General features: G+C 38.1%; 4 protein-coding genes across 4 annotated transcripts; 2 read left to right on the top strand and 2 right to left on the bottom strand.

Moving 5' to 3' along the window:
- Positions 1-273: 273 nt before the first annotated feature.
- On the bottom strand, positions 274-2,342 carry LOC147278831 (uncharacterized). The gene is made up of 6 exons (XM_086251914.1): positions 2,148-2,342; positions 1,855-1,993; positions 1,610-1,748; positions 1,388-1,516; positions 1,213-1,303; positions 274-849 (listed from the first exon to the last, which is right to left on the bottom strand). The coding sequence occupies exons 1-6, from the start codon at positions 2,200-2,202 to the stop codon at positions 698-700; spliced, it is 705 nt and encodes a 234-aa protein (XP_086108040.1). The 5' UTR covers positions 2,203-2,342; the 3' UTR covers positions 274-697.
- Positions 2,343-2,519: 177 nt separating this feature from the next.
- On the top strand, positions 2,520-12,939 carry LOC147278830 (Tetratricopeptide repeat (TPR)-like superfamily protein). Its single transcript, XM_086250405.1, has 19 exons — positions 2,520-2,657; positions 2,770-2,844; positions 3,245-3,364; positions 3,446-3,486; positions 3,730-3,941; positions 4,089-5,971; positions 6,216-6,422; positions 6,531-7,199; positions 7,402-7,637; positions 7,772-7,982; positions 8,084-8,239; positions 8,635-8,792; positions 8,901-9,093; positions 9,427-9,809; positions 10,293-10,473; positions 10,896-11,125; positions 11,337-12,000; positions 12,230-12,308; positions 12,425-12,939. Exons 1-19 carry the CDS (start codon positions 2,655-2,657, stop codon positions 12,637-12,639), a joined length of 5,916 nt encoding a protein of 1,971 aa, XP_086106531.1. The 5' UTR covers positions 2,520-2,654; the 3' UTR covers positions 12,640-12,939.
- Positions 12,940-13,079: 140 nt separating this feature from the next.
- On the top strand, positions 13,080-14,409 carry LOC147278829 (glutamyl-tRNA(Gln) amidotransferase subunit C). Its single transcript, XM_086250406.1, has 5 exons — positions 13,080-13,519; positions 13,632-13,672; positions 13,780-13,835; positions 13,942-13,993; positions 14,093-14,409. Exons 1-5 carry the CDS (start codon positions 13,283-13,285, stop codon positions 14,166-14,168), a joined length of 462 nt encoding a protein of 153 aa, XP_086106532.1. The 5' UTR covers positions 13,080-13,282; the 3' UTR covers positions 14,169-14,409.
- Positions 14,410-15,312: 903 nt separating this feature from the next.
- On the bottom strand, positions 15,313-25,839 carry LOC147278828 (ephrin type-B receptor). Its single transcript, XM_086250431.1, has 22 exons — positions 24,797-25,839; positions 24,472-24,587; positions 24,093-24,301; positions 23,243-23,362; positions 22,827-22,955; positions 22,615-22,740; positions 21,995-22,050; positions 21,811-21,910; positions 21,598-21,715; positions 21,248-21,457; positions 20,476-20,812; positions 20,214-20,307; positions 19,252-19,360; positions 18,770-19,041; positions 18,496-18,623; positions 18,082-18,316; positions 17,504-17,692; positions 17,111-17,397; positions 16,496-16,709; positions 16,146-16,388; positions 15,824-15,909; positions 15,313-15,722 (listed from the first exon to the last, which is right to left on the bottom strand). The coding sequence occupies exons 1-22, from the start codon at positions 25,627-25,629 to the stop codon at positions 15,575-15,577; spliced, it is 4,359 nt and encodes a 1,452-aa protein (XP_086106557.1). The 5' UTR covers positions 25,630-25,839; the 3' UTR covers positions 15,313-15,574.
- Between the last annotated feature and the right edge of the window lie 1,244 nt (positions 25,840-27,083).

Below are 27,083 nucleotides of genomic sequence, written 5' to 3'. Positions count from 1 at the left end.
GACTTTGCAGGTTCAATTCTTCAGAGCTCTTAAAAGATTTTCTACTTTTTATAAAGGAGAGTTTTGTTTGGTCTGCTTGTTTCAAAACCTACTTCCAAATGGTTTCAATTGCTAAGACAGTCAAGCCTAACTAAACTCACAACTTGCTGTGTATTTGACTAATAAATAGATACATGCAAGCCCTGTCCAAAAGAAAAACAAAAAACAAAAAGATGTAAGCCCAATTTGACGTAGTCAGAGACAAAGCCCATGAAGGCCTTCGTTATTGTCTATTGATGAATTTGATGTGGCCTCAAGCTTTGATGTCTTGTCTAACGCCCATAAATAAAATGGATGACATAGAAAAGAATATACATGAAAAAGGAAAATTACAGAAAAAGAAAAAAAAAGTGCTAATCTATATCTGCTCGAGTGGTTTCATGGTCGGAGTGCATACCAAAATTTAGATAAATGTGCTAGACCATTCATAATTTACAAGCCCAACAAGTAGAGAAAATTGACAAAGAACAAAGATTGATGCTAACAAATCCACTTCATCTACTCTTCTTTGAGAGATGAATAGAAGAAGAAGAAGAAGAAAAATCAGAGAAAGCACCATTCGAATTGTAAGCCAACTGAAATCTCTACTTCAAATACCTCTCCTCACTTGCTAAAATACCAAATTGATGAAGCCAACCACTATTTTTGAGTCAGAGATTCAAGAATCTTTGGAAGCATTCTGATGGACCGCTCCTAACAAAAAGGGTGGAAGAAATGAAGGTATGATGAAGGCCAGAACCAAACACACCAATACAAAGCCTACAACCCACCAAGCTTTGTGGGGAATCCCCAATAATAGTTCATCACAAACTGCCACCAAAAATAGAAGATATAAACTTTTTCATGCAGACAAATTATACTATGCCCATAGAAACACAATTTCAAATTGTAATAGTTCATCATTTTCAAACAAACAAGAAACAAGAAACAAGAAACAAGAAACAAGAAACATGCCAATTTCTCATGTAAAGGTTAATGTACTTAAAAGGAAACATTTTCATCTTCTTCAAACATACAGGAAACAAGAAACATACCAATTAATTTCTCATGCAAAGCTTCAAGTAGTCAAAGAAAACATTTTCATATTCTTCAAACACACAGGAAACAAGAAACATATCAATTTCTCATGCAAAGCTTAATGTAGTTAGTGCCAGCAGTTGATGTCTACATTACCTATATTGAAAATGATGTACTCCCTCTCCTGTACCTCTGGTATTGCAACAACCCCCTCAGGCTCCACACTCACCAACACATACATGCCACCCTGAGCAGTGAGCAGAGTCCTTAACTTACTGAGCATCTCATAACATGCAACAATGGGTTCAAAGGTTCAGTGGCAAAATCAAACCTGATCGTTCGAGGCAAGGCTTTCAGTCTTGAAAATCATCTTTTCTGTATTCAGTAATCTTCGGTTGTTCCCATTCAGTGACAAGTCCAAGTCCCCTCTCTTGAGTTGTATGGAAAAGCTAGCGGGTATCTGTCAACACACCAATAGAAAGTTAAAGAATCCACAAAAGGGATTGCTGAAGGACACAGAGTGACACCATTAAAAGTTTTAAGAAATACATACAGAAGCTGGGTATGATATCTTCACTTCATACCACGTATAAGGCTCGAGTCCTTGAAGCTGGTAAAGGCGCGAACCCATTTGTAGTGGTAGCGTTTCCCTCCACAGCTCTTCACCAACATTCAAAACTTTGCTGTCTGTACTGCAAGAAGGTATAGAGCAGTGAATTTGGTTTAATACCATGTTCCTGGAAATTGCCATCAAAAGCAGAAAAATGTGCAAATTGGGTTGTTCGGATTAACACTAACTTGTTCTCATGGCTTGAATTTGAGCCGCTGATAGTGATGAAGATAATGTAGAGGGTCATAAAAAAATTACAAATCTGTATCTCACGCATTGTGGACGAACGTGACACCCTGTATGCTTCAAATTCTTGAATCTGGCCAACTGTAATCACACACTTCAGTGAAATGCTTTTCTCATTTGTGCAATTTATCAAACACTTCATGGGCAATGACAAACTCAAAATTTTAAAACATTGGATTATATAAGAGAATACAATTCCTTCAAATGAGGGTGCATGTAGGCTAATTTTCATTACCTTTCTTAGGATTTCTGGGCAACCAAACAGAGCAATAATCGATCAGTAGTTGCATCCGGAGCTACAGAAACTCGCAGTACCACTGTGCATTTTTTTCTCAGGAATCGATCAGTGACCAACCAGCTCAAGGACGGTTCCAGGTTAACAGAACATGAAACGCCGCGTTTCGGGCAGAACCAAAGTCATCAACCCGTAAAGTCGTAATAAACGAAGCTAATAAGACGGTGTTACTTTTCCTCCTTTCTTTTTATTTTACGAAAAAAATATAAATGAAAATACTAACGCCGCGTTTGGCGGTTCTTGCTTGATAAAACCGTTAAAACGACTCTACAAACTCAGGCGGTCCGCTCAGGCCTAAATTAAAAAAAAAAAAAAAATAACGACAGAATTGAATTAGCTGAGGGAAAACCCTAATCCCCTTAGTAAAGAGTAGTAGTGAGAATTAGTATCAGCTGAAGCCCAAATTCTCTCCGAAGCAACTTCATTACTGCATTCGAATTACCGAAAATGGTGCGTTGGTTTTACGTTCCTTTTATGCAACTGAGTTTTTTTTTTTTTTTTTTTTTTTTTTTTTTTTCAATTTTCTGTTTTGGTATTCTAATTCTGAATTTGTATGCTTCAGTTCTCAATTGCAGCTATCAATGATACCGACTCCAAAGGCAAATGGGAACCTTTGGCTCCCACCAAAGAAGCTCAGGCATGCCTCCTTTTCTCTCATAGTTATTTTTTACTTTCTTTGAAAGTAGCTATTTTTCCCCCTTGAATTAGTTCAAGAATGCCTTTTTGCTATTTCACTGATTTGGGATTTTCTGGGCTGAATTGAGTGTAAATTTGAGTATTGTTAATTTGTTCACATCTCACTATATGGCATTTGAGTAATGATGGCAAGGGAAGAAAACTAAATTCTTCGTAACATTAGTATTTGGGAACTTTATTATATTCCTCTCATTTTTCCAGCAAACTGAATGGACCGTAAAATGATGAATTACATGCCGAGTTTTTTAAAATGTTTAGATTTTCCCAGCTGAAAATGTGTTGTTTTGCGATTAGATATCTGTCCAACAATAGACGTCATACTGTTTGATCTGACATATCAGGAGTTTCATCTATCACAAACTTATCATGAAGGACTTCAAAAGTTACAAGCTAAGGAATACAAAAAGGCTAGTGAGCTTTTAGAATCCGTCCTGAAAGATCCTCTTATAGCAAACGCTCAGGTAAGACCTTGAAACCCATATTTTTTAGACAGTATGGTTGTGTGTGAATAGCTAGTGATTGAAGTTTTTATTGCCATGCAGGTGGATAGTAATGTCAGCGATTGCCATCTATTGCAACTCAGGTTTGGATATATCCACTACCCCTAATCTATTGTAGTCTAGATTTGTTGGTCTTCGCATATGCAATGCTGTAAATGGATTTACAATTTTCTAATTCATGGAGGATAAATAATCAGTCTTACGACTCTTACCCTTCATGTAGAATTTTTCTTTATTAATAAATAAAAAAGATAAAAAGAAAAGAAAAAGAAGAACATGATGCTCTTATTTATGTTTCTCCAATTATAGTTTCTTGCTGACTGCAGATTTTTGGCACTTAAGAACCTTGCCAATGTTTTTCTTCAACAAGGTTCAACACATTACAAGAGTGCTCTACAATGTTATCTTCAAGCTGTAGAGATTGATACCAAAGATTCTGTTGTCTGGAACCAGCTGGGAACATTATCTTGCTCAATGGGATCTCTGAGTATATCACGTTGGGCATTTGAGCAAGGGCTTTTATGCAGCCCTAATAATTGTGAGCATTTATTGCATTTAAATATGGTTTATATCTTCATACCAAAATAAATGTTTTATATTTAAAATGTACGCAGCACCATACGATATCTTCTTTTGTTTATGAATCAGCGGCAAATTATTTATTTATTTTTAACTTTCTTTACAGGGAACTGCATGGAGAAATTATTGGAAGTTCTTATTGCTATTGGTGATGAAGTCTCGTGCCTTTCTGTGGCAGAGTTAATTTTGAGGCATTGGCCATCACATTCTCGTGCTTTGCATGTGAAGGAAGTTATTGAAGAGTCTGAGCCAGTTCCATTTGCTCCTAGAGGTATAGATAAGCTGGAACCTAAACATGTCCGTCTAAAATTTGTTGACAAGAGAAAAGCAGCTGATGCAAATCTAGAGGATGGCGTTGCATCCAAGAAGCTGAAGCAAAGCATAGATCTGAACCTGGCAGAAGCTTCTTGGGCTGCTCTTTCTGATGCACTCTTAGATATCTTACTTCCGTTGAATGGCTATGTGTCTGAGATGGGTGATGCAAAAGCATGCAGGTCTGGGGATGTCAGATTAATTTTACACTTACCTTCTTTTTCAGAAAGTACCATAGGGTTGGAGGAAAGGAAAGGGCTTAACTCAACCCCAATTGGTGAGAATGCTTCCTTTGGTGATTGTAAAACTGAAAGAACAGGTGTTGTCAAAGAAAAAGACACAAATCTCCTAGAATTCCAACCACAGGAGAGGCGGAGTACTCGCCTTGAAAGGCTTAGAAGTCGTAAACCGGAGAAAGAAGATCTTGACTTTGCTAATGGTAAGGATCAGGCCAAGGTCGTAATTCAATATCTAGAACCTTTTATTATTGGGGGGTCAGGAATCAAAGATTCTGGTCATTCTGGTAATTGCTCTGTTTCATGTCCCGATCAAACTAATCCATGGGATACTGAATATGGTGATGTTTCCAGATTTGTTAAAAAAACTTCAAACAATTATGGTGCTTTCCATTTGGCTCATTTGCTTTTAGAAGAGGCTGCAAGTAGAGGTCTTTTATATCAGGATGCATTTATTAAGTTCCTGGAGTTGGAAAAGATGACAAGGAATTGGGGGAAGGATAGGACGCCTGAATGTTGCCTTTTTCTTGCTGAGCTTTATTATGACCTTGGGTCATTGTCATCTGAGGCTTCCAGGCTATCCGAATTCATGTCTGAGGCATCTTATCATCTGTGTAAGATCATCGAATCAGTAGCTTGGGAAGATGAAAGTATCTCTGGGCTTAAGAGATTCTTTGGTACTGATGGAATATCAGAAAACAATTCTATTTGCCAGGGTGTACAATTAGATGGTTCATCTTTAACAAATAACAGTTCCTTCTGGGTTCGATTTTTCTGGTTAAGTGGACGATTATCTATCTTAGATGGAAACAAGCCAAAAGCCCACGAAGAATTCTGTATTTCCTTGTCACTTTTGACTAGGAAGGAAAATATGACTGATTCTCAATGTGTAATCCACCTCCCATATTGCAAGGTTGTTAAAGAGTTAACCATCTATAGGATTCTCCATGAAATTAACATTTTAAAGGTTGATTTCTTGATGGAGAAGACTTTAGGTGAGATGATTGAGAAAGAAATGTATATGGAGTGCATGAACTTGCTTGTTCCACTTCTAGTTGCTACAAAAAATGTTCCTCCCGATGCATTACCCTTACGCTTAGCTGATAAAGGAGGCAAAGGAATTACTTCAGTTGAACTATCAGCACTAGACTTTTTAATCAAAGCGTGTGAGAAGACAAAACCTATGGATATTGATGTATATTTAAATTGCCATCGACGGAAACTACAAATTCTTATGGCAGCCGCAGGAATAGATGAATGCCTTGCTTCTTGTAAATCCTTCCTATTGAAATCAGGGTCAAAAGCTCGCTATGTTTCTGACATAGATTCAAAAGAAAGTTCAAGCAAGCAGAGCTGGAATTTCTTGGTTGCAGAGGAAGTGAAGGCAATTTCTCAATGTGTGTCTCAAGTGAAGAGATTTATTGATCAATCTGGAGCTTCTGTAAGTCAATCAATATTTATGTATACATAGCTGTGTTATTCAGTGATGCTTACCTAAACTGTAAAATTTCATTCATTTGTTCATTTTAACCAACCAGATGCTGATAAGAATCAGAAAAACATGAGGGTATTGATATTTACAAACATATAGTTAAATTGTCACAAGTGAATAACCTTATGGATCAGACTAGAAATTATGTAATTTCATTTTTTGTGCAGTATGTGATTATATCTTATGCTTGCAGGACAACAATACTATTCCAATGAGCAGCATAGGTGATATCCAATGCTTGCTCTTGTCAGTCATGTGCAATGTTGCAAGCACATTCCTCTGTAAGAAATCTTCTGAGCAAGTAGGTGCTGATCAAATTGAAAGAAGTTGCTTTATTGAAGCTTCCATTGCTTTCTGCAAACTTCAACACCTCAACCTCATGACACCTGTTAAAACTCAAGTGAGCAAAGTCTCTTCAAGTTGGTCATACAGTGAAATATTTCCTATATTTAACTCTTTATTTAACTTTTTATGTCTTTTTTTTTTTTTTAATGACTTTGCATCTTAGGTTGACTTAATTGTCACAATGCATGATTTACTGGCTGAGTATGGGCTCTGCTGTGCGGGTCTGGGTGGTGAAAGGGAAGAAGGAACGTTTCTTAAATTTGCAATTAAGCATCTATTGGCCTTGGATATGAAGTTTAAATCTAACTGTAACTTATTAAACAAGGAAACAACACTATACAAAGAGCAGCTTAGCCTAAATAGTCATCCCAAAATGTCTCTAAATGAATCAAAGTCAGATACACTAGATATGGAAATGGTTCACACAGGAATAGATGAAACCAGTGCTGCAGGGAAGGATGTTTCTGAAGGGATAGCTTTCAAAAGCATTTTATCTGATAAAGCCCTAGATAAAGACAGTGTGGGATTGGAAGGTGAAAGGCAAGGTGCAGATGGATCTGGTGGTAAGTTCAACGGAGGTGAAAAAGCAAGTGATCAATTGAATGAATCTGAAGCGGAACTCATTGAAGATGAAAAGGAGGAACTTGAGTTAAAAATTGATTATGCCTTGGATCAGTGCTTCTTCTGCTTATATGGTCTAAACATTAGATCCGACTCATCCTATGAAGATGATTTAGTTGTGCACAAAAATACTAGCCCTGGTGATTACCAGACAAAGGAACAATGCGTTGATGTTTTTCAGTACATACTCCCTTATGCAAAGGCTTCTTCTGTGAGTTCTCTCTCTCTCTCTCTCTCTCTCTCCCTCTCTCCCTCTCTCCCCCTCTATGTGTGTGCACATGTAGTGTGTTGTAAAAATTTATGCTTCCTGACATAGCATATCACAAGGGTTCCAATGAGGAGACCTTGTAGCACCCACAGAGATTTAGTTTTACCAACCCTTTTTTGGCTGCATTTATATATGTATGTTACAGAGGACTGGATTAGTTAAAGTTCGAAGAGTACTCAGAGCTATACGCAAACATTTTCCACAACCACCAGAAGAAGTTTTGGCTGGAAATGCAATAGATAAGTTCTTAGATGATCTTCATTTATGCGAAGATAAGCTCTCAGAGGAGGCTGGGTCTGATGGGTTTCTTGAAACGATAACGAAGATGATACTCCCTGATGCGAGAAACCTTAAACAACAGAAGACATCATCAGTAGGAAGGTATACATAAATATAGTTTCGTGTTTGTATTTTTAACATGTAAATTACTTGTTCTCTCTCACATGATGGTTAAATTCATAAATTTTCTAATTTGTAGAAGTGAACAATCTACATGTGTAATTGACTAATTGCAGCTCTGAGCCATATCTGGATGTCTACCGCAACTTGTATTATTTTCTTGCCCTGTCTGAGGAAATGAGTGCTACTGATAAATGGCCTGGCTTTGTGCTTACCAAGGAAGGGGAAGAATTTGTACAGCATAATGCAAACCTCTTCAAATATGATTTACTCTTCAACCCTCTACGTTTTGAAAGTTGGGAAAGACTCGCAAATATCTATGATGAGGTAATATTTGTTGTCATTCTGGTTTATGAATGCTTTACAAACCAAAAAGAGCACTATTTTTGGTGTGAAACAGTTTCATTTCTAAGGAGCCTTTTCTACAGGAAGTAGACTTGTTGCTAAATGATGGCAGTAAGCACATCAATGTGGCTGGATGGAGGAAGAATGCTACTTTACCTCAGAGAGTTGAGACAAGTCGAAGAAGGAGTAGGCGGTGCCTATTAATGAGTTTGGCTTTGGCAAAGACATCGATTCAGCAGGTTTCATGTTTTTTTCCTTTCCTATATATTAGTGTATTGGCAGGGAGTGGGATCTTTCCTTTCTCTTTCTTGGTCAGGTAGGGTAGCTAAAGTCCTTACCTTAATGTTGGTTGGGTATGTCTTGAAGCTAATCTGGTAAGGTTATTGATTGGACCAATAATTTGGGGCCTTTCAGATTCTCTGAGATTGTTGCTAATCCTTTTCCAATTGTAAGGTTATCAGACTAAAAAAAAAGGCTGAAATTTGCAGGGACCATCTTGCGATGGATCCTGAATAAATCAATATCATGCTATATACATGCCCTTTAAGGCGTAAAAGCTAGTCTTTTCTGCATGAGTTGGAATTTCTCTTGGATGTCACTGATGATGTAATGATTTTTTTTTTTGGTTATTCAGTGTGAGATACACGAGTTATTGGCTTTGGTATACTATGATAGCCTTCAAAATGTGGTGCCATTTTATGATCAGCGAACTGTTGTACCCGTGAAGGATGCCGCTTGGACACTGTTTTGTGAGAACTCAATGAGACATTTTAAAAAAGCTTTTGCTCACAAGTATGTCCTCTTTTCTACATAGTTTCATTTTTCCAGTTACCCACACAAACCAACCACCTAATGTGCCACTTTCAAATGGTAATTTGCTTGCACTTTCTTCTGTATCAGGCAAGATTGGTCCCATGCCTACTATATTGGGAAGCTCTGTGAAAAACTTGGATACTCTTGTGAGACATCATTAGCATATTATGATAAAGCTATTGCTCTAAATCCAACAGCTGTAGATCCAGTTTACAGGATGCATGCTTCGCGCCTGAAGTTACTTTGTACATGCGGAAAACAAAATCTAGATGCTTTAAAGGTTTTTTTCTTTTTTCTTTTTGGTCTTGCTTTTCCTCCAAATCACAAGCCTTCTCTCTCTGTCTCAGAATCTTTTTATTTTTCCAAATAATATATTCCTTAATAGGTTAGTATTATATTTTTCAATCAAGTTCAACTGGCCAAAAATATCTGATGAAATCCATAAGGGGGATGTGTGCTTGTGAGCTGCCTTCATTGAAATCATTTGTGGACTAGGGGACTAGTTATATCTTACCATTTTGTAATTTCACAATTAATCTTTGGCTATTCCAGGTTCTTTGGAGACTATTTATAACTTACTGTATATTTCACAATTAATTGTTGGCTATTCCAGGTTCTTTCAGCGTATGCCTTTAGTCAGTCAAGAAAGGATGCTATCATGACAATCTTAGGTAACATGGATTCTGAAAATTCAAACTCGCCCAAGGATAGAAGCACACAAGAAAACTCTGGGGAGATGAAGCATGAAGGTTCACTTAAATTAGAGGTGTGGAACTTGCTTTACAGTGACTGTCTTTCTGCCCTTGAAACTTGTGTTGAAGGGGAGCTTAAACATTTTCATAAAGCCAGATATATGCTTGCTCAAGGTCTGTATAGAAGGGGGGAAAGTGGCGCATTGGAGAGGGCAAAGGATGAACTCTCTTTTTGCTTCAAATCATCTCGCTCATCATTTACAATAAATATGTGGGAGATTGATAGCATGGTCAAAAAAGGAAGGTACAACAGTAAATCTATGCAACAGTTCTATTTCAGTATTTCTAGAATCATGTACCTAAGACATTTGGACACAACAAGGAAGTTACAAAAAGCTTATTTCAATGGATTTTTTTTTCTTTCTAAACAAGAAACAGAATGCAGAAACAGAGAACACTGGTTTGGTGTTCATATGAATCTATTTTCATGAAAAAAGAAAGAATTAAGATAATAGTTTCCAGAAATGCTTATTTGAATGTATATTTGCCTAGTTTTCTATCTTCCTTTTAATGGTTCTAACAAATGTTCTCAGGGAACTGATTTAAACAGGCCCTCACTTTGTCTTACTGGTTTTTGGTCATAGATGGGGAACACAGTTCTGGTTCCTTTTTGTGTACAACCCCCAAGCCCCCTGTCAATAGTTTCACTTTGTCTGCTGTCCATACTGTTGTAGCTTGAGACTGTAATTCTATATGAAACTAATCTGATGTCTTCTCTGTATATCAGGCGGAAAACTCCTGGTGTTTCTGGGAGTAAGAAGTCCCTTGAAGTTAACTTACCTGAAAGTTCTCGAAAATTTATTACTTGCATTCGGAAATATCTGTTGTTCTATTTGGAACTGTTGGAGGAGACTGGAGACATCTGTACTCTTGAACGTGCTTATATATCTCTTCGGGCTGATAAGAGGGTAATGATTTGACCTCTAGTGCATTACTTAAGCAATTTATTGATGATTTCTATGTTTTGTGGAATGAATCCCTTATGGTTTGATGAATTTTTTGCAAGTCATTTTCCTGTAATGCAGTACCACAGAATTAATTAAAGTCTGGGCAAACTTCCAATTATTGACAATAATTCAGTTTTTTTTTCCTTTATTTTCTTTTGTTATTTGGGGGTTTGGGGGGGGGGGGGGGGGTTTGCATTGCCATGGAATGGTAAAAGATCTTTTTGTGATGATGGCCATGCATGCCCCTCTAATATTATGCATTTATTACTAGGCAATAATAGTTATGTTTCATTATCCTCGTCTAGCTGGATCTTATTCTATTTATCATCTGATATATTCTCTCTACCAATTTAAGTGGGATCTAACTTGATTGAAAAATCCAGTTTTCACTTTGCATTGAAGATCTTGTTCCACTAGCACTTGGGAGGTACGTTAAGGCCCTAATCTCATCCATGCGTCAAACTGGGACTGTGGGCTCTGGTGCTACAAGTAATTCTGAGCATATATTGGAGAAAGTGTTTGTTTTGTTCATGGAGCAGGGGAACTTATGGCCAGAAATATGTGGTTTGTCTGAGATTAAGGTCGCAGAAACATCAGAAAGCAGTTTATATGGGTAATTTGCTTCACACAGCAAAAATTTTGTTTATCCAATTTCTCAACTTCTTGATGAAACCTTGATAAAATTCTCAAATTTCTATTTAAATTGAGTTTTTTTTGACTCCCGAGTCCTGATCCATCTTTGTTTATTAATCTTCCTCAGTGCATTTGATATTCAACATGTTTGTGGTGATATCCATGAGTCTAATGCACTCGTATTTCTGCAGATATCTCCATGAACATATCATATCATTGGAGAAAAATGGCAAACTGGACACTCTTGAAGCCATAAATGAGAAGATTCGTAAGCGGTTTAAGAATCCAAAATTGTCAAACAGTAACTGCGCAAAAGTTTGCAGGCATGCTTCCATTGCTTGGTGTCGATCTCTTATATTAAGCTTGGCACAGATCACTCCACCACAGTCTGAAATCACTAGTGAGATTCAGGCCCTTAATCCATCAGATGGTGGGTCAGAAAATAGCCAGCTGCTTTGTGTTGATCTGCAAACAGATGAATTATGGAGTTCAGCATTTGAGGACCCAGCCCATTTTAAAATTCTTGAAGCAAAACGGAATCCTATTTTGTGTAAAATAAAGAACGTAATAGTTAAAAAAGCTTCAGATGAAAATGCGGAGACTGCTAATGCTCTGCTTCGATCTTCTTACAATTTTTATCGTGAGAGCTCCTGTGTAATGCCCTCATCTGGTGTCAACCTGTATTTGGTTCCGTCTTGGTTAACAAAGGATACCCACTTCAGGCCAGGGATGGATGGGGCAGAAATCCTTGACCTTAGCATTCCGAGGAAGCTTCTCTTGTGGGCGTACACGCTATTGCATGGCCGTTGCACAAACATCTCTTTTGTAGTAAAGCATTGTGAAGAAAATGCAAGGGTATGGAAACTAACATGTCCAGAGGGAGTTTTGTTGACATGCCAAAAACATGTAAACTCTGAAATAAAATGCGCTTCTCTTAGTTCTATAATGTTAAGAAACATGAACATGAATGTATTTATAAAATTATGTCCACATAAAAGCAAGAGCTGATCTTCTGTACAAGTATGAGGTAATTAAGGAAATGAAGTTGACTAATGTACTATACGTTTGTGGTTGTATTTTGCAGTCTAAAATGAAAAAAGGAGCTGGAACGTCATCTGTACCTTCAAGTGCAAGCATATCCAACACCACCACTGCTCATACAGGTTATTCAAATTCTTCCTTTTCGTCTTTGTTTGTTAAAGAAATGTTCTCTGCAGATTGTCTGAGTTTCATATCTATAATATTTTCACTCGCACACTGATGGTTGTACTGGTAGCAGGTTGTGGGAGAGATGGATCCAGTGATGCAGAGACTTCTCCAGTGGCAACATCCACTTCATTGCCTGAGACCTCCATGCAATGTGCAAATCGACCACCTTCTGGTGTGCATCAAAGGAGCTTATTTGCTGCTCCCCCACTGAACCATTGCAGTAATAACGTTGCAGAGAGGAGCAATACAACAACAGCAGATGAAGGCGGTTCAGACAGAAGTTGACTTAATACTGGAGAACTATACCTAACTAATTATTTTGACCTTCTTGTAAATATTTTCTCCCATGTTGTCTAACCTATCATTAGAGTAATGTGATATGATGTGATACCCAACCCAACTAGATGCAGTTAGTATTTTAGGGTTTAAGAAAATAGGTGGTTGTAAAGATCATTTGTGGTGTGTAAGCTTGAGGGATGTAAATGATATGCAACAAGATCATTTCTAGTGTGAAAGATCATTTGTTTCGAAATGTTCCCTGCAGATTTGATAAGGGAAAGTCTATTCATATCCCTGAATTTACTATCATACCCTCCAAATCTTTTATGAAATTTAAAATTTAATTCCACCCTTTGTATAAAACTAAAAAAACCAAAGGCAGCAACCCCACTCCCTTTCTTTTTTATCCCGACTAATAAAATCTTAATGTCATAAAAAAAAAAAAAAAACAAAAAAAAACTAATAAAATCTCAAAAAATTGGAGAAAGAGGGTATGGTATGTGTTTATAATCGCCCAGGGAGTGTTTCGTCATTTCCTCATATAGGAGGAGGTCGGAGACTAGATAGGAAGGAACGCAATTCACCATAAGAAGGAGAAAGGGAAGCAGAGCTTTGCTTCTGAGTTTCGAGTTTTGAGGATACGAAGAAAATGGGAAGCAGAGCTTTACTTCTGGTCAAAGGAGCATCTTCTTCTTTTCTACCCAAGACCCAGTTCTTATCCAACAACTTGAACTGCAAAACCAAATTTCCAAAAGTGCTTCATCCTCGTAACAACAGCTGGGTCCGTACAAATTGCTCAACAACAACCGATAGTGGGTCTTCTCTGGAACCTCTGGATGTGCTCCGTTTGGCTGAGACTGCTAGAATTTCTCTGACCCCTCATGAGGTGTTCCACTCCTCCTCTTTTCATTTGATTTGATGCCTCATAATCATACATTGCATTGATTTAATTTCCCTGCTTTTTATTTCATACATTTGTCTATTTTCACTCTTATAAGGTTGAAGAATTTGCTCCCAAAATTCGACAAGTCGTAGATTGGTAAGCTTCTTGTTCTTCTCTTTTAGTTGACACCATGTTGAAGTGTTTCTGCCTTCTGGGTTGTTGTGAATTTATGATGAGGTTTGGTTGGTTGGTCTTTTTTGCAGGTTTGGACAGCTTCAAGCTGTTGATCTTCAAAGTGTAGAGCCCTCAATCAGAGCAGGTGCTTCAAAGCCTTCCATAACCACTTATTTTAGCTCACATTTCACACTGTTGTTTTCATAGTATGGTTTTTTTTTCCTTTTAATTTATCTTTGTGTTGATTGCAGATACTGAAGGTGATAATTTCCGTGATGATATTCCTGAAACATTTGAGAATAGGTGAGAAGGTCGTTTCACTATTTGAGTATTCAAATTTGGGTTCACATTTATTTTATTTCTTTAATAAATCTACCGAAGCTTTAATTTGTTCTTCAACAGGGAGGCCATGATTGCTGCTGTTCCAAACTATGAGGAGCTGTACATTAAAGTTCCCAAAATCCTGAACAAGGAGTAGCAGTATTAGGTAGCTTTTTTTCTTCTCTCTAGGGGTTCTTAGCTATTATGCAGGGGATCGAGGGAAACACATGAAACCTATCGTTCAAAATTTTGTCTTTATGTCCCCTGATTTTAGAAGTGTCCTCGTTCAATCATTTGTTTAAGAGAGAACAGTATTTTTGTAGTGAATTTAACATATGAACTTGTGCTTTCTGACATTTCACAGTTTCACTATATTGAATTGTCCATTGCTTCATCAATCAAGACTTATTCCTTCTGTTAACTCTTAATGTTTTGTGATTTCGTTCTTCCGTTAGATTTTAGTTTTAACTCCTAAGTTTTGGGCGTCAAACAATAATTCTACACCCTAAAATATGGAATCCTATACTCTAAAATGTTGAACCCTCTAAAAAGTGGCCTAAAAAAATGCAAAAGATCATTAAAATACTCATGTTCATTCTTTTATTAAAAAAAGGAATCGTGCAGAGAAAATTCAGGCATCCTACAGAAAAAATTTGTGTATATATATATAGAGAGGTGGTTATTAGGGGATTTGAAGCTAATTTGAGCTTACATTTTTCCTGGTCTTAAAAGGAATATGTGCTCAACCAATCATTTGTTTGTTGCTTACTGACTTCGCTTTATGGGGTGCATTGCCCTTTGAGACACCATCCAAGCATTTGCCTGTGAACACCAAGATGATTAAGGAAATTATATTCCAAAAGATGCTGGTTCAGATATCCATAATCATGACTAGAAAGAATGGGGATTTCAGTGGGTACAAGTCGCTGAAAGGAAAGCTATTGAACTTAGGGTTTTCATTTTCATTATACTTATAATGAACTCTGTCGTCTAGTACAAAGGGAGGGCATGTTGCAATGTAGGAAGTGGGTCTCACCTTCGGCAACACTGAAACTGAAAACTGACTGCACATTGTTCAAACTGGTTAAGGCTGATGTGTTATGTTTGGATTGTTAACTCTTTTCATTGCATCAGCAGGCCAATGCTATATGTTTGTATCCAAAACAGTTTCATGCTAATTGATCTAACAATAAATTATAATTATAATTATAATTAATAAAAAAGACCAAGAAAGTCTTGTTTACACTTAAAAGTAGGAGTGTTAAGTACACAGATACAGACAAGGACTCGAAGGACTCGAATCCACTGAAGAGTGGGTATATGCCCCAATTACTATTTACAGAAACTGACTGCACATTGTTCAAAAGTCGTTACATAAAAATCAATGCCTCTCTTTCTCTCTTCTATTTCTTTTGACTTTAATAACTTCATATTTCGACATTTTTCTTTCTCTACCTGTCTATGTCAATAACTCACCTAGTGTCAAATTAAAATACAAAAGAAATGTACCAAAAAAAACCAAAAAACATGTTAATGTGGAGAATATCTTCTTGTTAAATATCATCACGACTGCCAAAACAGCTCAAAATCATTGCTGTACAACGAACGGTCTTGAATCTCCAGATTGCCAACATGCCAATTGATTAGCTGGGATTGAAATATTTTACAAACAACCAGTCCAGCAGGAAAAATCCACCATTCACTTTCATCCCTGCACCACAGAATATTGTTCCTGTTAGTTGAATATTGTGTCAATGATAAAGCATACTATTCAGACTAATCAAGTCCTTGGTAGCTAGAGAATCCCCTCACATGCTAAAATTCCAGGGTTGAAATGGATGTGTTTTACTTGATGATTGAATGTTATAATGAACATATCCACATACAAACGCAACCACCTGCAAAACAAGGCAGGATCATTATATAAAATTCAATGCTTTCCAAGAAATATGTAAAACAAATAAGTATACCCAGACTCCAGTAAGCAAATAATATAGTTTTGTTGAGATAACAAGCTTTAACAGCAAAAGAAAAGAAAACAATTTTTTAACTTAAAACAGCTGTACCAAAATAATTTTTCTGTTATAGGGAGAGAGGAGACTTGCAAAGCATAAGGTAAAGAATAGCAACTTACAACATTAATCAAGGATGTAAGGTTCCACAAAGCATATAAACGTGCAAGGCCAGCAGAACGTCTGGGTCCATGACTAAATAGAGCATTGATACCAGCAGGAAATGGGAGAAGAATGCCGAGGGGTAAAATAAACAGAACCAGAAAGACATCCGCTAATGAAAATGAATACAACTGGAGCAATGTAAGCAAAACTAAGCTAAAATCTCCTAAAAGAAGCATTGAGATGACTAAACCAACGAGATCCTGCATTTCATCAAAAAATATGTTCAGAATGAGACAGGTTTGAAATCACCAGCACATATATATAATACTATTGATATATAATTTGTTACTATAAGCATGAGAAATACCTGGTGTCCAACAGGTTTAGTGTTATGAAGCATAAAAGAGAGAAGATAAAATATATCTCTCTTTTCTTCAAGCATTTGTAAATTGTTAGCATCTATAATCCCTCCATATGTTCTTTTTCGTCTCAAATAACTTTCACTGATTCTGCGAGATTGGCTTATGAGAATTTCTTCTCTCAAGTGACCAGATAAATCTTCTTTGTAAATGCTATTTGCACTGTAAGTCAAAGAAAAGCCAAAGTCAAACTTGGGTAGCATCCAAGTGCATCACTACATATATACTACAGTCGGTGCTTTATACCACTTACTTAAATCGCTCAAATCGTACCACAGGTATACTAACTTTTCTATTTGACGCTATGCCTACACCAATATTTCTTGTATTGTCTACACCACTAAAGTCACTGTGTTCATGTGCTCACATGTGAGCATGTTATCAACTTATCTCTGTTCCAAATTTCCTATAACCTAATTATATGCGAAAATATTTCAACACCATTCAAAGCATCCCAAATGCCAACGTAAGAGTACCAACTAAATGGTGGTAATGGGAATATACATATTTAGTCGTAATCTCAGGCAAAGAATTTTCACCATCCAAACATTACAAACCATTACCGTGATTCGTCAGGTCGTATTGCTCCATCGATGCTTGTAATAGAGGCAGGATCACTGTCTTCTTCAATAGCATATACCACAACTCCATAATGACAATAACCACAAGCTGTAGCCTGAAACCAGGCAAGATCAACACGTACACCATAAATCCTTAAGGCAGGATTCGCATAGCTTTCAAGCCACCTAAGGACAGGATGAAGTGTAACTCTTAGCCGCCCACGACAAACTAAGCGCAATTGTGCATTCAAACCAGCCACCAGACGGTACCAAGTGGTAGGTGGTACTGACTGCAAAGCAAAAGCGTTATGATTAATAGAATTCTATAGGAGCTAGAATATATACAAATCATTTTGGCCAACTGGCCTTTGAATTTGTCAGCACCAATCAACAAACCTGACTCATGAGGCTTGTAACAATATTATCACTGTGAAGTGAGAAAGGAGCCATGTAACTTCCATCACCTCCAAAAGGTAATGACATAGGAAATCTTTGATGTAAACGAGGAGGAAGATCAGTTCTCTTTTCATCCCCACCAAGGAAGAAGTCCATATATGCTAGCATTAAATCAGAAGTTGCAGCTACCTAGCAGTAATACAGCAAAAATGTTACAGGATTAGCAACCATCCAAGTACAACACAATAAATAATAATACTCAGATATTCAAAATATAGAAGGGAAAACAGTACAACAGAAAGAAAAAAAATAAAGGGGAAAAAGAAACTGATAGAAACCACAACATAACAACTCATTAAGGAAGCAATGGTAACGAATTAATTTTGCTGAGAGCATAAAGAACAATTTTGATTGGAACAACACTCTGGGCATGAAGTGATTCTTAATAATGCACCCGAATTAGTTTCAAGTACCCTTTAATCGCATTTACATGGAATAATTGCAGGCAATATATGCATATGATTCACGACCCTGATATGAACCACAACACATTGAACCTATAATTCTGCAATGCAAACCTTTATCCCTTCATAAAGAGCTCGTGAACGACAAGAACGTAAGCAGGCATGATCATATTCCGATCGAACAAATTCACGTAGACGTTGCAATTTTAATCTCCTGCGCCACTGCTGCCATGACCATGCAAGGGGGTATAAAAGAACAGAAAGAATGCTGTACATTGCACCCTCCCACCATTGATAAGTGGCTATGGCATTAATCTCATCGACAAATGTATTGAATGGACCCTCATATCTGCCATATCAAATAAATTAGGGGGGAATGCTATATTTCAAACTCTAACCTTTTAGATTTGTTATATTACAAAACAAAAATCAATAATTACCGAAGAGGAAATAACCATAACTTGGAAAGTTCCTCAAAATCCCTAGTGGGATACAGAAATAAAAATAAATAAATACAAGTTAACTCACACAATCTCTTTTATTTGTTCTGGAGGAGTGTGGGGCAGATGCCAAGGTTCGCTGAAAGTATTAGGACCCATAAAATACATTCTGTGCACATGGCTCTGGGACTCCTCAGCTCTGTTTGTTTCCAAAACCTACAATATGAATACCAGCTTATCAATCTCTAAAGTAGGGTTGGAGAGAGAGAGAGAGAGAGAGAGAGAGAGTAAAACCCTTATTTTTCATCATGCAAAAATCAGTATGAACTACAAAGGAAAGGTTTATTATACAATAACAAAACCTCATTCAGTGACTCCAGGAAAGGGAAAGAGTGATCTATTTGTGAGCCATGTTGAGTGGGAGCCGGGCCTGGTGATTCATCAACCCCAACAAGTTTCATGCGTGCAACACTGAGTACCAAAGCTAACAGGATGAGAAGACCAATCAGAAGAAGACCAAATAGCCAAGGCCCACCAAATGTGTAAATCAACTCTTCAAGAGCTGTATAACAGTTTGGCATGTGATATCTGTCTGAAATGCATTTGTAAGGACAAGGAGCCTCAGAAACACCACCTGAGAAGAGGAGGAGTGGTTTCGTAGATTAGTTACCAGAAGTTGAAAATACTTCTAGACGTGATTTACATGACAAATTAATAAATAATATGGAGCTGAAAACAAGATCCAACAGACTGCAAATTAGAGAATGCAAGTCCTTTAGAACTCATAGGTAGTAGGCCTTCTGACTCCTAATAAAGCAATTCATCTCCACTTTTATAGAAGTACCTCGCACAGCAATATAAATTGCACGATGGGGAAGCTCATCAGCAGGACAACTAAGACAAAGTACCGTATCAGACCCAATAGCATTCTTATATGTGCCAGCTGGACATTCCTGAAGAACAAAAAATGAAATAAAAATTATAGCAATTATAAATGGTTGAACTATAGTAATATCATTGTAAACTGAACTACTTAGTTATAGTAGGTGTGGTTGGGAGATAAAGTGATGCAGGAGCATCTAAGATGCTTTCCAAACCTGAGTTGACCCATTAGCCAACTTAAGGATTATTAGTTTTGTTCCCTGATTCAATTAGGTTTTCTATTATTAGTTTCCTATTTTATATTCTAGTCAATTATATTTTACTTTATGTTTTCCTAATTAGCTAAGATTTATTGTTTTCCTAGTTAGCTAAGATTTATTGTTTTCCTAGTCAGTTGAGGAATATGTTTATTGTTTTAGGTTTATAGTTTAAGCTATAGGTTGTAAAAGACAGTTTTTTTATCAATATTATTCAGAGTTTTCTGATTTTAGAGTTTCTCTTGGGTCTCTCAACCCTAGAACTCCTCTATTTACGTTCCAACTTTGATTCTATAAGCTTTATCTCTCTCTTTCTACTGTTTATCGCTGGAATTTCCTTCCTACTGTGGTTTTTTGCCCTATTACTGTAGCAAGACAAAAGTAATGCATCATAAAGAGAAGAGGGGGGAGAGAGAGAGAGAGAGAGAGAGAGAGAGAGAGAGAGAGAGAGAGAGGAGCAGAAACTATCCCCAAGGCGAGTTGGAGGTGGTTAAAAGGACAAGTATCACAGCAATGACACATACTAGAACTTCAAAATAAAAATCAAATTTACCAGAGACGCGGATTGCACACAGGCATACAAACTAAAATTCAACCGATTCAACAAACGAATTGTTATAAGAGCACAAGAGATAGATTTCACTATGTCAAAATAATGAGACCCTACCTCACAAAAGGTCCCATAAAGCCCTGTTGGGCAAGCTTTGCCAGTCACTGTTCCATTTTCTCCAGCACCGCCCTGGTCTCTACCCACACCTCCCCTGTAATAGTGAAACAGAACACCAAGATGTTACCAGAGAAAACAATAAAATTATTAATTATTTTTTCAAAGAGTTGACTGCATAGCAATGCCCTACCAACATGGATTAAAAGTGGCATCCTAATTATGTAGCATGTAAGAATATATGAAGAAATTAGACTATACAAACCCTGCAAGGATGCTTCCCTCCACACTTGCAATGGGCTGATACACATCTCCAGTGGGAATGTCTGACCAATGAAAATGAATCCTTCCACCACCACCTCCACCAGCCCCATTGGAACTACCATATCCCCCAACACTCGAAAGAATGGCAGACTCGCCAAGAGCTAGTGTTCGCAGAAAAAGAAGTACAGTTCCACCAGACCCACCCCCAGGACCTGCAGTTAAATTACCAACAATGGAAAACTTCTCTTTTCTTATAGTTCTTTCAAAACTTTCACCATCAGCTGTCACCAAGCCTTCAATGGATAAACTTGACAAAGGATGCTCTGAAGAACCCATTACTGTCGGGAAGATACAATGTGTTACCATGTGAAAAACTATTGGAAAATGGTAACTGTGAACTCAACTAAGAAAGTATAAACATAGACAAGTTGTAACATAAGCAATGAAGTAAACCATAGTGAATTTTAAGTTTAGAAGAAGTGGCAGAAGATTAGCTTTGTTTCAGACTCAGACAGATGCTGAAAGGGAAAACTACCACTAACAGCACTAGAGGATATGGCAACATTCAAATGTCTACCACCAAATGAAAGAAAAATAGCATGAAAACTGCCTAAACTATCAGCATTAAACATAAACTTACTTTGTTTCCACCTCAGACATGCTGAAAAGGAAACTGTTAATAGCACTAGGATGCGGCTACATTCAAATGTCTTCCACCAATTGAAAAATAGCATGAAAACCACCAAACTTATCAGCTCAAAACATAAGCTTACCTATAATGCCACCACCAGCCGTTGTACCAGATAAAGTGTCATTTCCACTTCCACTACCAAGTTCACAAGGCAACTTCGCACTCCCATATGAGATTCCACCCTCAACACAACTATCATTATAACATGCCGACCCACCTTTACCACCATGCCCACCACCACTGCCAATTCCATTGCTCAGAATGTTTCCACTGCCAATGCCACCGGTACAGCCTGCTTAAACACAAATAAGTAACCCAACCTAAAAAAAAAAAAAAAAAAAAAACAGATGCTTCTTTCCAAGTGATTCAGAATATGCTTCATGTACTTCGGGGTTGGGATTGGGTAGGGAAAGGGGTTCCAAAAAAATTTACCCATTCCAGATGCACTTATTGTTCCAGAAGACTGGACAGAAATAGTCCTTGCCCGGTGGAAATGAACAACAGACCCTTTTATGAGGCCTTCAATTTTGATATCCTCAACTCGGCATATCTGACAAAGCAAAGTAACAGTAACAAGACTGTAAAACTTGACTACAAAAATTAATTTTTAAGCCACCTTACTGCATGACTCAACCCATAACACACCTGAAGAGTAAAGGACAGTGATGAGTTCACATTGCAATCTTCAGGTGGATGAAATAGCTCAACAGGACAATCTTTGTTTTCACAATAAAGCTTTGGTGTTCTATGGAACATGACAATCGATAACATTAGTGGTATTAGAGGGGGGAATTCAACCAGAAGACAATACAACCCAGGTCAAACTTACACAGAATCAGATGAGGCATTCTCTAAGGGACCACGCAAAACAGATCCAGGTCCAACCTTCATAAAGAAAAAGAAACCATCAATAATCACGTATAGTTAAAAAAAAAAAAATTTGACAAAAAATATAGCACATACAATCCATCATATGATGGCTAATTGAATGCCACAGATAGAAATTTTAATCTGCCCACTGATAAATAAGAAACGTAGCCCATTTCAACAAGAAACAGGATGATAAGAACAAGTATATGCCATAGCAATCCCTTAAGCAATACACACATAACACCAAAAAAAAAAAAAAAAGCCAAAACAAATTGAGTATAACTACACACTTAAGGTTATATATCTACTCTTCTCCTGCCATACTGCTAACTAAGTGCTAAGTTAACAACAAAAAATTAACGGAAAAGAATTTTCAATATTCAACCACCAACCAAGCAAAAAAGCAATCGGAAGAAAAATCTATCAAGACAAAGCAAATATTTGCATAACAACCAAATGCCACTACTAAAATCTCTAAACTGACTGATCAGTTACAAGAAAATACCAAGTTAATCAAGCAATACATTACATAAGCTTAGACATCAAGGATAGTGAAAAATCTCAAGCAAAGTCACTCACATGAATACTGTAGAATAGTGATAGAACCAGACGTTGTGCTTGAATCCAATCTCCTGGTCCTGATAAGTTCAATAAACCTTGTCCATGAACTCCAAGATTTGCATTAGAGTGTATCACAGATGATTCCTATTATGAAGAAGATTAATTGTCATATATGAATGAATCATGAGCAATGAACTCCACAAAAGGCAAAGAGTTAGTAAGCAATTTACCCTGAGAACAACTAAGTTACTAGCCTCAAGTAAGGATGTTTCAACAGCTTCCTCCCCACCACCATCTATGAGCATCTTGGAATTCCACATCAAGAACATTTTTACAGACATGCGCAGGGCCCCATAAACCTGAAGTTAGAGAAGGAAAAAAAAGGCCAGTTACCATAAGCATCATATCAAGTTCAAAATCAGAAGCGCCAAAAATCAAATGCCTCCGCACAAGGTGAAATGCAAGACCTGTCAATGGCAGAGACATTTGACATTAAGCAGAAATATGATATTCTCATTAAGATTAGTAAGCTGTGAGTTGAACTGACACATCAATAGTTGACAGCAATTGAAAAAATTATCAACAAAGTTGCATGTAATAGAACAAAGAACTGCAAACAAAAAAATCCGCAAAAGTTGCCACTTACCTTGATTACAGAGTCGCTCATTAACAATTCTTCAGCCAATAACTCAAACTCTGATGAAGCATAATGTTGAAGTCCAAAGCTTAACATACCACCACACAAAAGACTTATCTGTCCTTGCACCTGTACAGAGCATCAGGTGGATGACTGAATCCAATACCTCATATGCAACATAGGTGCATCTCCCAGAAAGAACAAAATACCAAAATTAAGAAAAAATTACATTACATTATATGCTTGATGACTTGAACACAGAGTTCACCAATCACAAAACAAACACTCTTAAACACAAACTTCATTAATAATTAAGAACCTTTATTCTGTTTTTTGAAAGAGAAAAATAGATCCACAAAATAAGAAATAATGACGTACAATGAGAAATACAAATACCAAAATCCAATGCACCAGTTACTACTGTAAATAAAACATACATAGATACAGGCATGCATGTAACTCACTCACAGCACCCCGCTCCCCCCCCCCCCCCTCTCCAAAACACACAGAGAGGAACGATGACTGTGGGTAAGCACAGCCATATAAGATGGTAAGACAGTTAGAATTGTACATCTATATTAACACAACACTTGCGCACAACCCATACCTGGGATAAAATTTATATTCATTTTTTTCAAATTCTTTGTGGCATTGACACCTGTACCCTCTCAATTTTTTGAAAAAATCTACATTGAATAACTATAAGAAAGTAAGACAGGGGATATTAAACAAAAACCATCTCTTATCCTCAACAATAAAGTGTGTATACATAGGCCGGCCAAAAGGATGAGAATTCCGAGGGTAGGAAGCGAAGCAACACCTTCAGAAGTATAGAAAACAAATTTTGAGTTTGACAAACCTGGACACGACTCCAAAGCAAAGGGACAGTGGCCCTGGCATTATTGCGAACATAAACATTTGTCCAAAGAGGCTGATAAGGGAACTCCAAAAGAAGTGTTTCTGTATCTGTTGACTTATTATGATTGTTAACAATTAGGCTTCGAGGAACTGCATCATATAATGTCCCAGCACCACCTGCATTTTCTGGACAAGCATAACTACTTCCTCCTGCAAATAAGATAATTAAGGTCACCGTACTTGCACATTTACGGATACAATCGCAGAGAATTAGAGAAAACACGTCAAGAAAATTGCCAAGTTGCACATAAGGTTGTCCTAAAACTTTTATAAAAATGACAAGAGAACTAGCCATGTCAGGCAAACAAATGGTGTCTCACCATGCACAAAAATTGCTGGGTCGTCGTGCCTGCTGAAAACATCAACCGAAACTCTTCCACCACCGCCACCAGCATAACCGTTACCGCCACAAGCACTTATCCTGCCATCACCAGTCCTGCACTTCACAACAACATACTTATATTAAAAGGCATAAAGGTCTACGTATAATAATTTTTGTAGTCATAAAACTTGATGCAGATGCAAAGCACAATCATACCAACACTCATGCAGACTTCGGGAATCAAAACAATGAGATGCAACACTGTGGAATCAAAAACCAATAAAATAGTTTTAAGGAACAGAAGGAATGATGATGAATATTACATTTTATGGGCCTTAATGTAGATGCTGCCACCAGAGCCACCTCCACCTTTATTCCCTCCATCACCTCCATCAGCCAAAACAGTCCCATCCAGCAGAAGAAATGTGTTAACCTCCAGCCTCACCCTCCCGCCGCCTAAACCTCCATAATCCACCTCCTTGGTGGTGGACCCCCCTCTGCTCCCGTAACTACAGGGCTTTTGCAGCGTCGACCACGAGTAGGCGTCGCCTCCCCACACATCCTCCGGGAGCTTCGTCTTGTCCACCAAGCAACACGCGCCCCGCCCTCCATGTCCCCCACCTGCCCCGTCTATCCCCTGCGGAGTCCCACTCGTCTGCGGCGGCGGCTTCCCCGCCAACCCGGTCGTGTTCACCGCCGAGCCATTCAGAAAGCTGGCATTGTACGCCACCAGCTCGAAAGCCCCCGCCAAAATCGACGAAGAGTTACCTAAGCTAAAATTACCAGTAATGTTAAGGATTATGGAGCAACCAGAACTCGCGCAATCGAATCTCACCCCGGGTCGGATATAAAAATTGCCCTTCCCTGCTATATACACGTCGCTGGTGAGGTTCAAATCCGAGACTATCTGACACGTGGTGTCCAGCGAGCCGATGCCGCCGAGGTCATCGATGCACGAGACGGAAGGCGGGTGCGGCGGAGGCGGCGGAGGAGCCGGTGGCGAGTAGTCCTGGTGGAAGAGAAAGGTATCGGAATCGGAATCAATTATCGAAAATTCGTCGTCTTTGGATGCTAGAAGGAAGCTAGGGTTTGTAGTTAGGGCTATAAGGGTGTAGAAGAATGCGAAACGGAGAGAGGGAGGGTGAAAGCGAGCCATTCACTAGTGGCAACAGTCATTACTCATTAGATTAGATTGAAGGCTTGGAATTGGGATTTTCAGGTCGAATTTGATTTCGATTCGAATGCAATTAAACGCAGAGACCACCGTGGTAATATGTGCGTTTTGGTGTTTGTTAGGCCTGAATGAATCCCACTGTGAACCCTAGAAATCGCTCTGCAGAAAAAAGAGAGAGAGAGAGGGGGGACAGGGTGGGGAACAGAAACTTCATTGATTTTTGGGAACGTTGAGGAGGTTAATGGGAATGATCAGATGAGGCCGGTTCCATGTGAGCTTGGGGTCGTGTTAGGCCATTATTGGTTCTTGTTCATTTGTCCTTTTCGATCTTATGTAATGGCCCAATACCAGGTGTGTCCGTTAAGCGTTTCGTAGGGTTGAGCGTGCCTGATCATGCATTCAGATGGATCTCACGCTGGAGAAAAAGGAATGTAAAAGGACGATGAAACGACACCGTATAAGGAAAATAACCAACGAGCGTCGGTGCTTTGGCGCGTGTCCGAGTCACTAAGTTCGTCACCCGCGAGGGAGCTAAGTTGCGTGACCCTCTGAACAAAGTTAGACTAATTTTCAACAGAAACTTTGAAGTGTGTTGGTCTGTGACTGCTTTAGGGGGGTGAGTTGGGTGACGAGGTCGTTTTCTTAACAGAATGGGTTTGATAATGATTTTTGATGCTCACTGAAAATTTAAAGATGTAGGACACGTCTTGGCCCCAAAAAAAAAAAGATGTAGGACACGTGTCGAAACTGGGTGAAGGCAGAGGAGCGTAGTGCTAGCTAGCTTACTCACCACCTAAGCTAATGTTGAGGTCCTGTTTGCATGAGAAGCTGTGCATGGTTGGTTGAGGAGTTGGGACTTTTGAACTATTTCTTTCTTTTTATTTTTATATGAAGAAGAAGAAAGCAGGGAAAATAGGAAAAAACAAAACACAAAGAAAGTAGAAGGAAATAAAGTGGAGTAAGAATTAAGAAACGATAAGGGATAAAATAAGAGGTGGACAAAACAGGAAACACATACTTCTCTTTTAGTAAGGGTGGGCTTTGCAAGAAAGATTTCTTAATTGAACTACCTTCAAAATTGCTTAGGTTTTGGGTCATTCCACATTAGGTAATCATGTTTTTTTTTGTTAAGTGTGATTTGCGTTACACAACTAGATTCATGCATTATTCATACAATTCCAAAACTAGATTCATAGCATTATTTATATACGAGTTGGGTGAGAAACTAATTTTGAAGTGCTTTTATTACTTCTTAAATCAAAATCGTACATTTTAGACTTTTAGTTACCGAAAAAATGAGTAACATAAGCAGGGATGGACGCACGGCCAAGCTTGGGGGGTCGGGCGACCCCCCGAACGGCGGAGCACGAAGGCTTGGACCTCTGGACGGCGACACCAGCGACCCCCCGACGTGAAGAAGGCGACCCCCCGACGTG

The sequence above is a fragment of the Dryas octopetala genome, chromosome 7 (genome assembly GCF_963921425.1).
Source record: "Dryas octopetala chromosome 7, drDryOcto1.1, whole genome shotgun sequence".
Lineage (NCBI taxonomy): Eukaryota > Viridiplantae > Streptophyta > Magnoliopsida > Rosales > Rosaceae > Dryas > Dryas octopetala.
The sequence above is the reverse complement of the archived record's forward strand: the minus strand, read 5'-3'. Positions and strand labels throughout refer to the sequence as shown.

What these genes read in the sequence shown, in the direction of transcription:
- LOC147278830 (XM_086250405.1), top strand. An exon ending in CAAAGACATCGATTCAGCAG is followed by an intron (nt 8,240 to 8,634) that starts GTTTCATGTTTT and finishes TTGGTTATTCAG; the next exon opens with TGTGAGATACACGAGTTATT. An exon ending in CACCACCACTGCTCATACAG is followed by an intron (nt 12,309 to 12,424) that starts GTTATTCAAATT and finishes TACTGGTAGCAG; the next exon opens with GTTGTGGGAGAGATGGATCC.
- LOC147278828 (XM_086250431.1), bottom strand. Translation starts at nt 25,629, where the DNA reads ATGGCTCGCTTTCACCCTCCCTCTCTCCGTTTCGCATTCTTCTACACC. An exon ending in GAGGGAAGCATCCTTGCAGG is followed by an intron (nt 20,308 to 20,475) that starts GTTTGTATAGTC and finishes TCACTATTACAG; the next exon opens with GGGAGGTGTGGGTAGAGACC. An exon ending in ATACGACCTGACGAATCACG is followed by an intron (nt 16,710 to 17,110) that starts GTAATGGTTTGT and finishes TTTGACTTACAG; the next exon opens with TGCAAATAGCATTTACAAAG.
- LOC147278829 (XM_086250406.1), top strand. Translation starts at nt 13,283, where the DNA reads ATGGGAAGCAGAGCTTTACTTCTGGTCAAAGGAGCATCTTCTTCTTTT. An exon ending in TTTCTCTGACCCCTCATGAG is followed by an intron (nt 13,520 to 13,631) that starts GTGTTCCACTCC and finishes CACTCTTATAAG; the next exon opens with GTTGAAGAATTTGCTCCCAA. An exon ending in ATTCGACAAGTCGTAGATTG is followed by an intron (nt 13,673 to 13,779) that starts GTAAGCTTCTTG and finishes TCTTTTTTGCAG; the next exon opens with GTTTGGACAGCTTCAAGCTG.
- LOC147278831 (XM_086251914.1), bottom strand. Translation starts at nt 2,202, where the DNA reads ATGCAACTACTGATCGATTATTGCTCTGTTTGGTTGCCCAGAAATCCT. An exon ending in AATTCAAGCCATGAGAACAA is followed by an intron (nt 1,749 to 1,854) that starts GTTAGTGTTAAT and finishes ACCTTCTTGCAG; the next exon opens with TACAGACAGCAAAGTTTTGA. An exon ending in AGATATCATACCCAGCTTCT is followed by an intron (nt 1,517 to 1,609) that starts GTATGTATTTCT and finishes GTGTGTTGACAG; the next exon opens with ATACCCGCTAGCTTTTCCAT.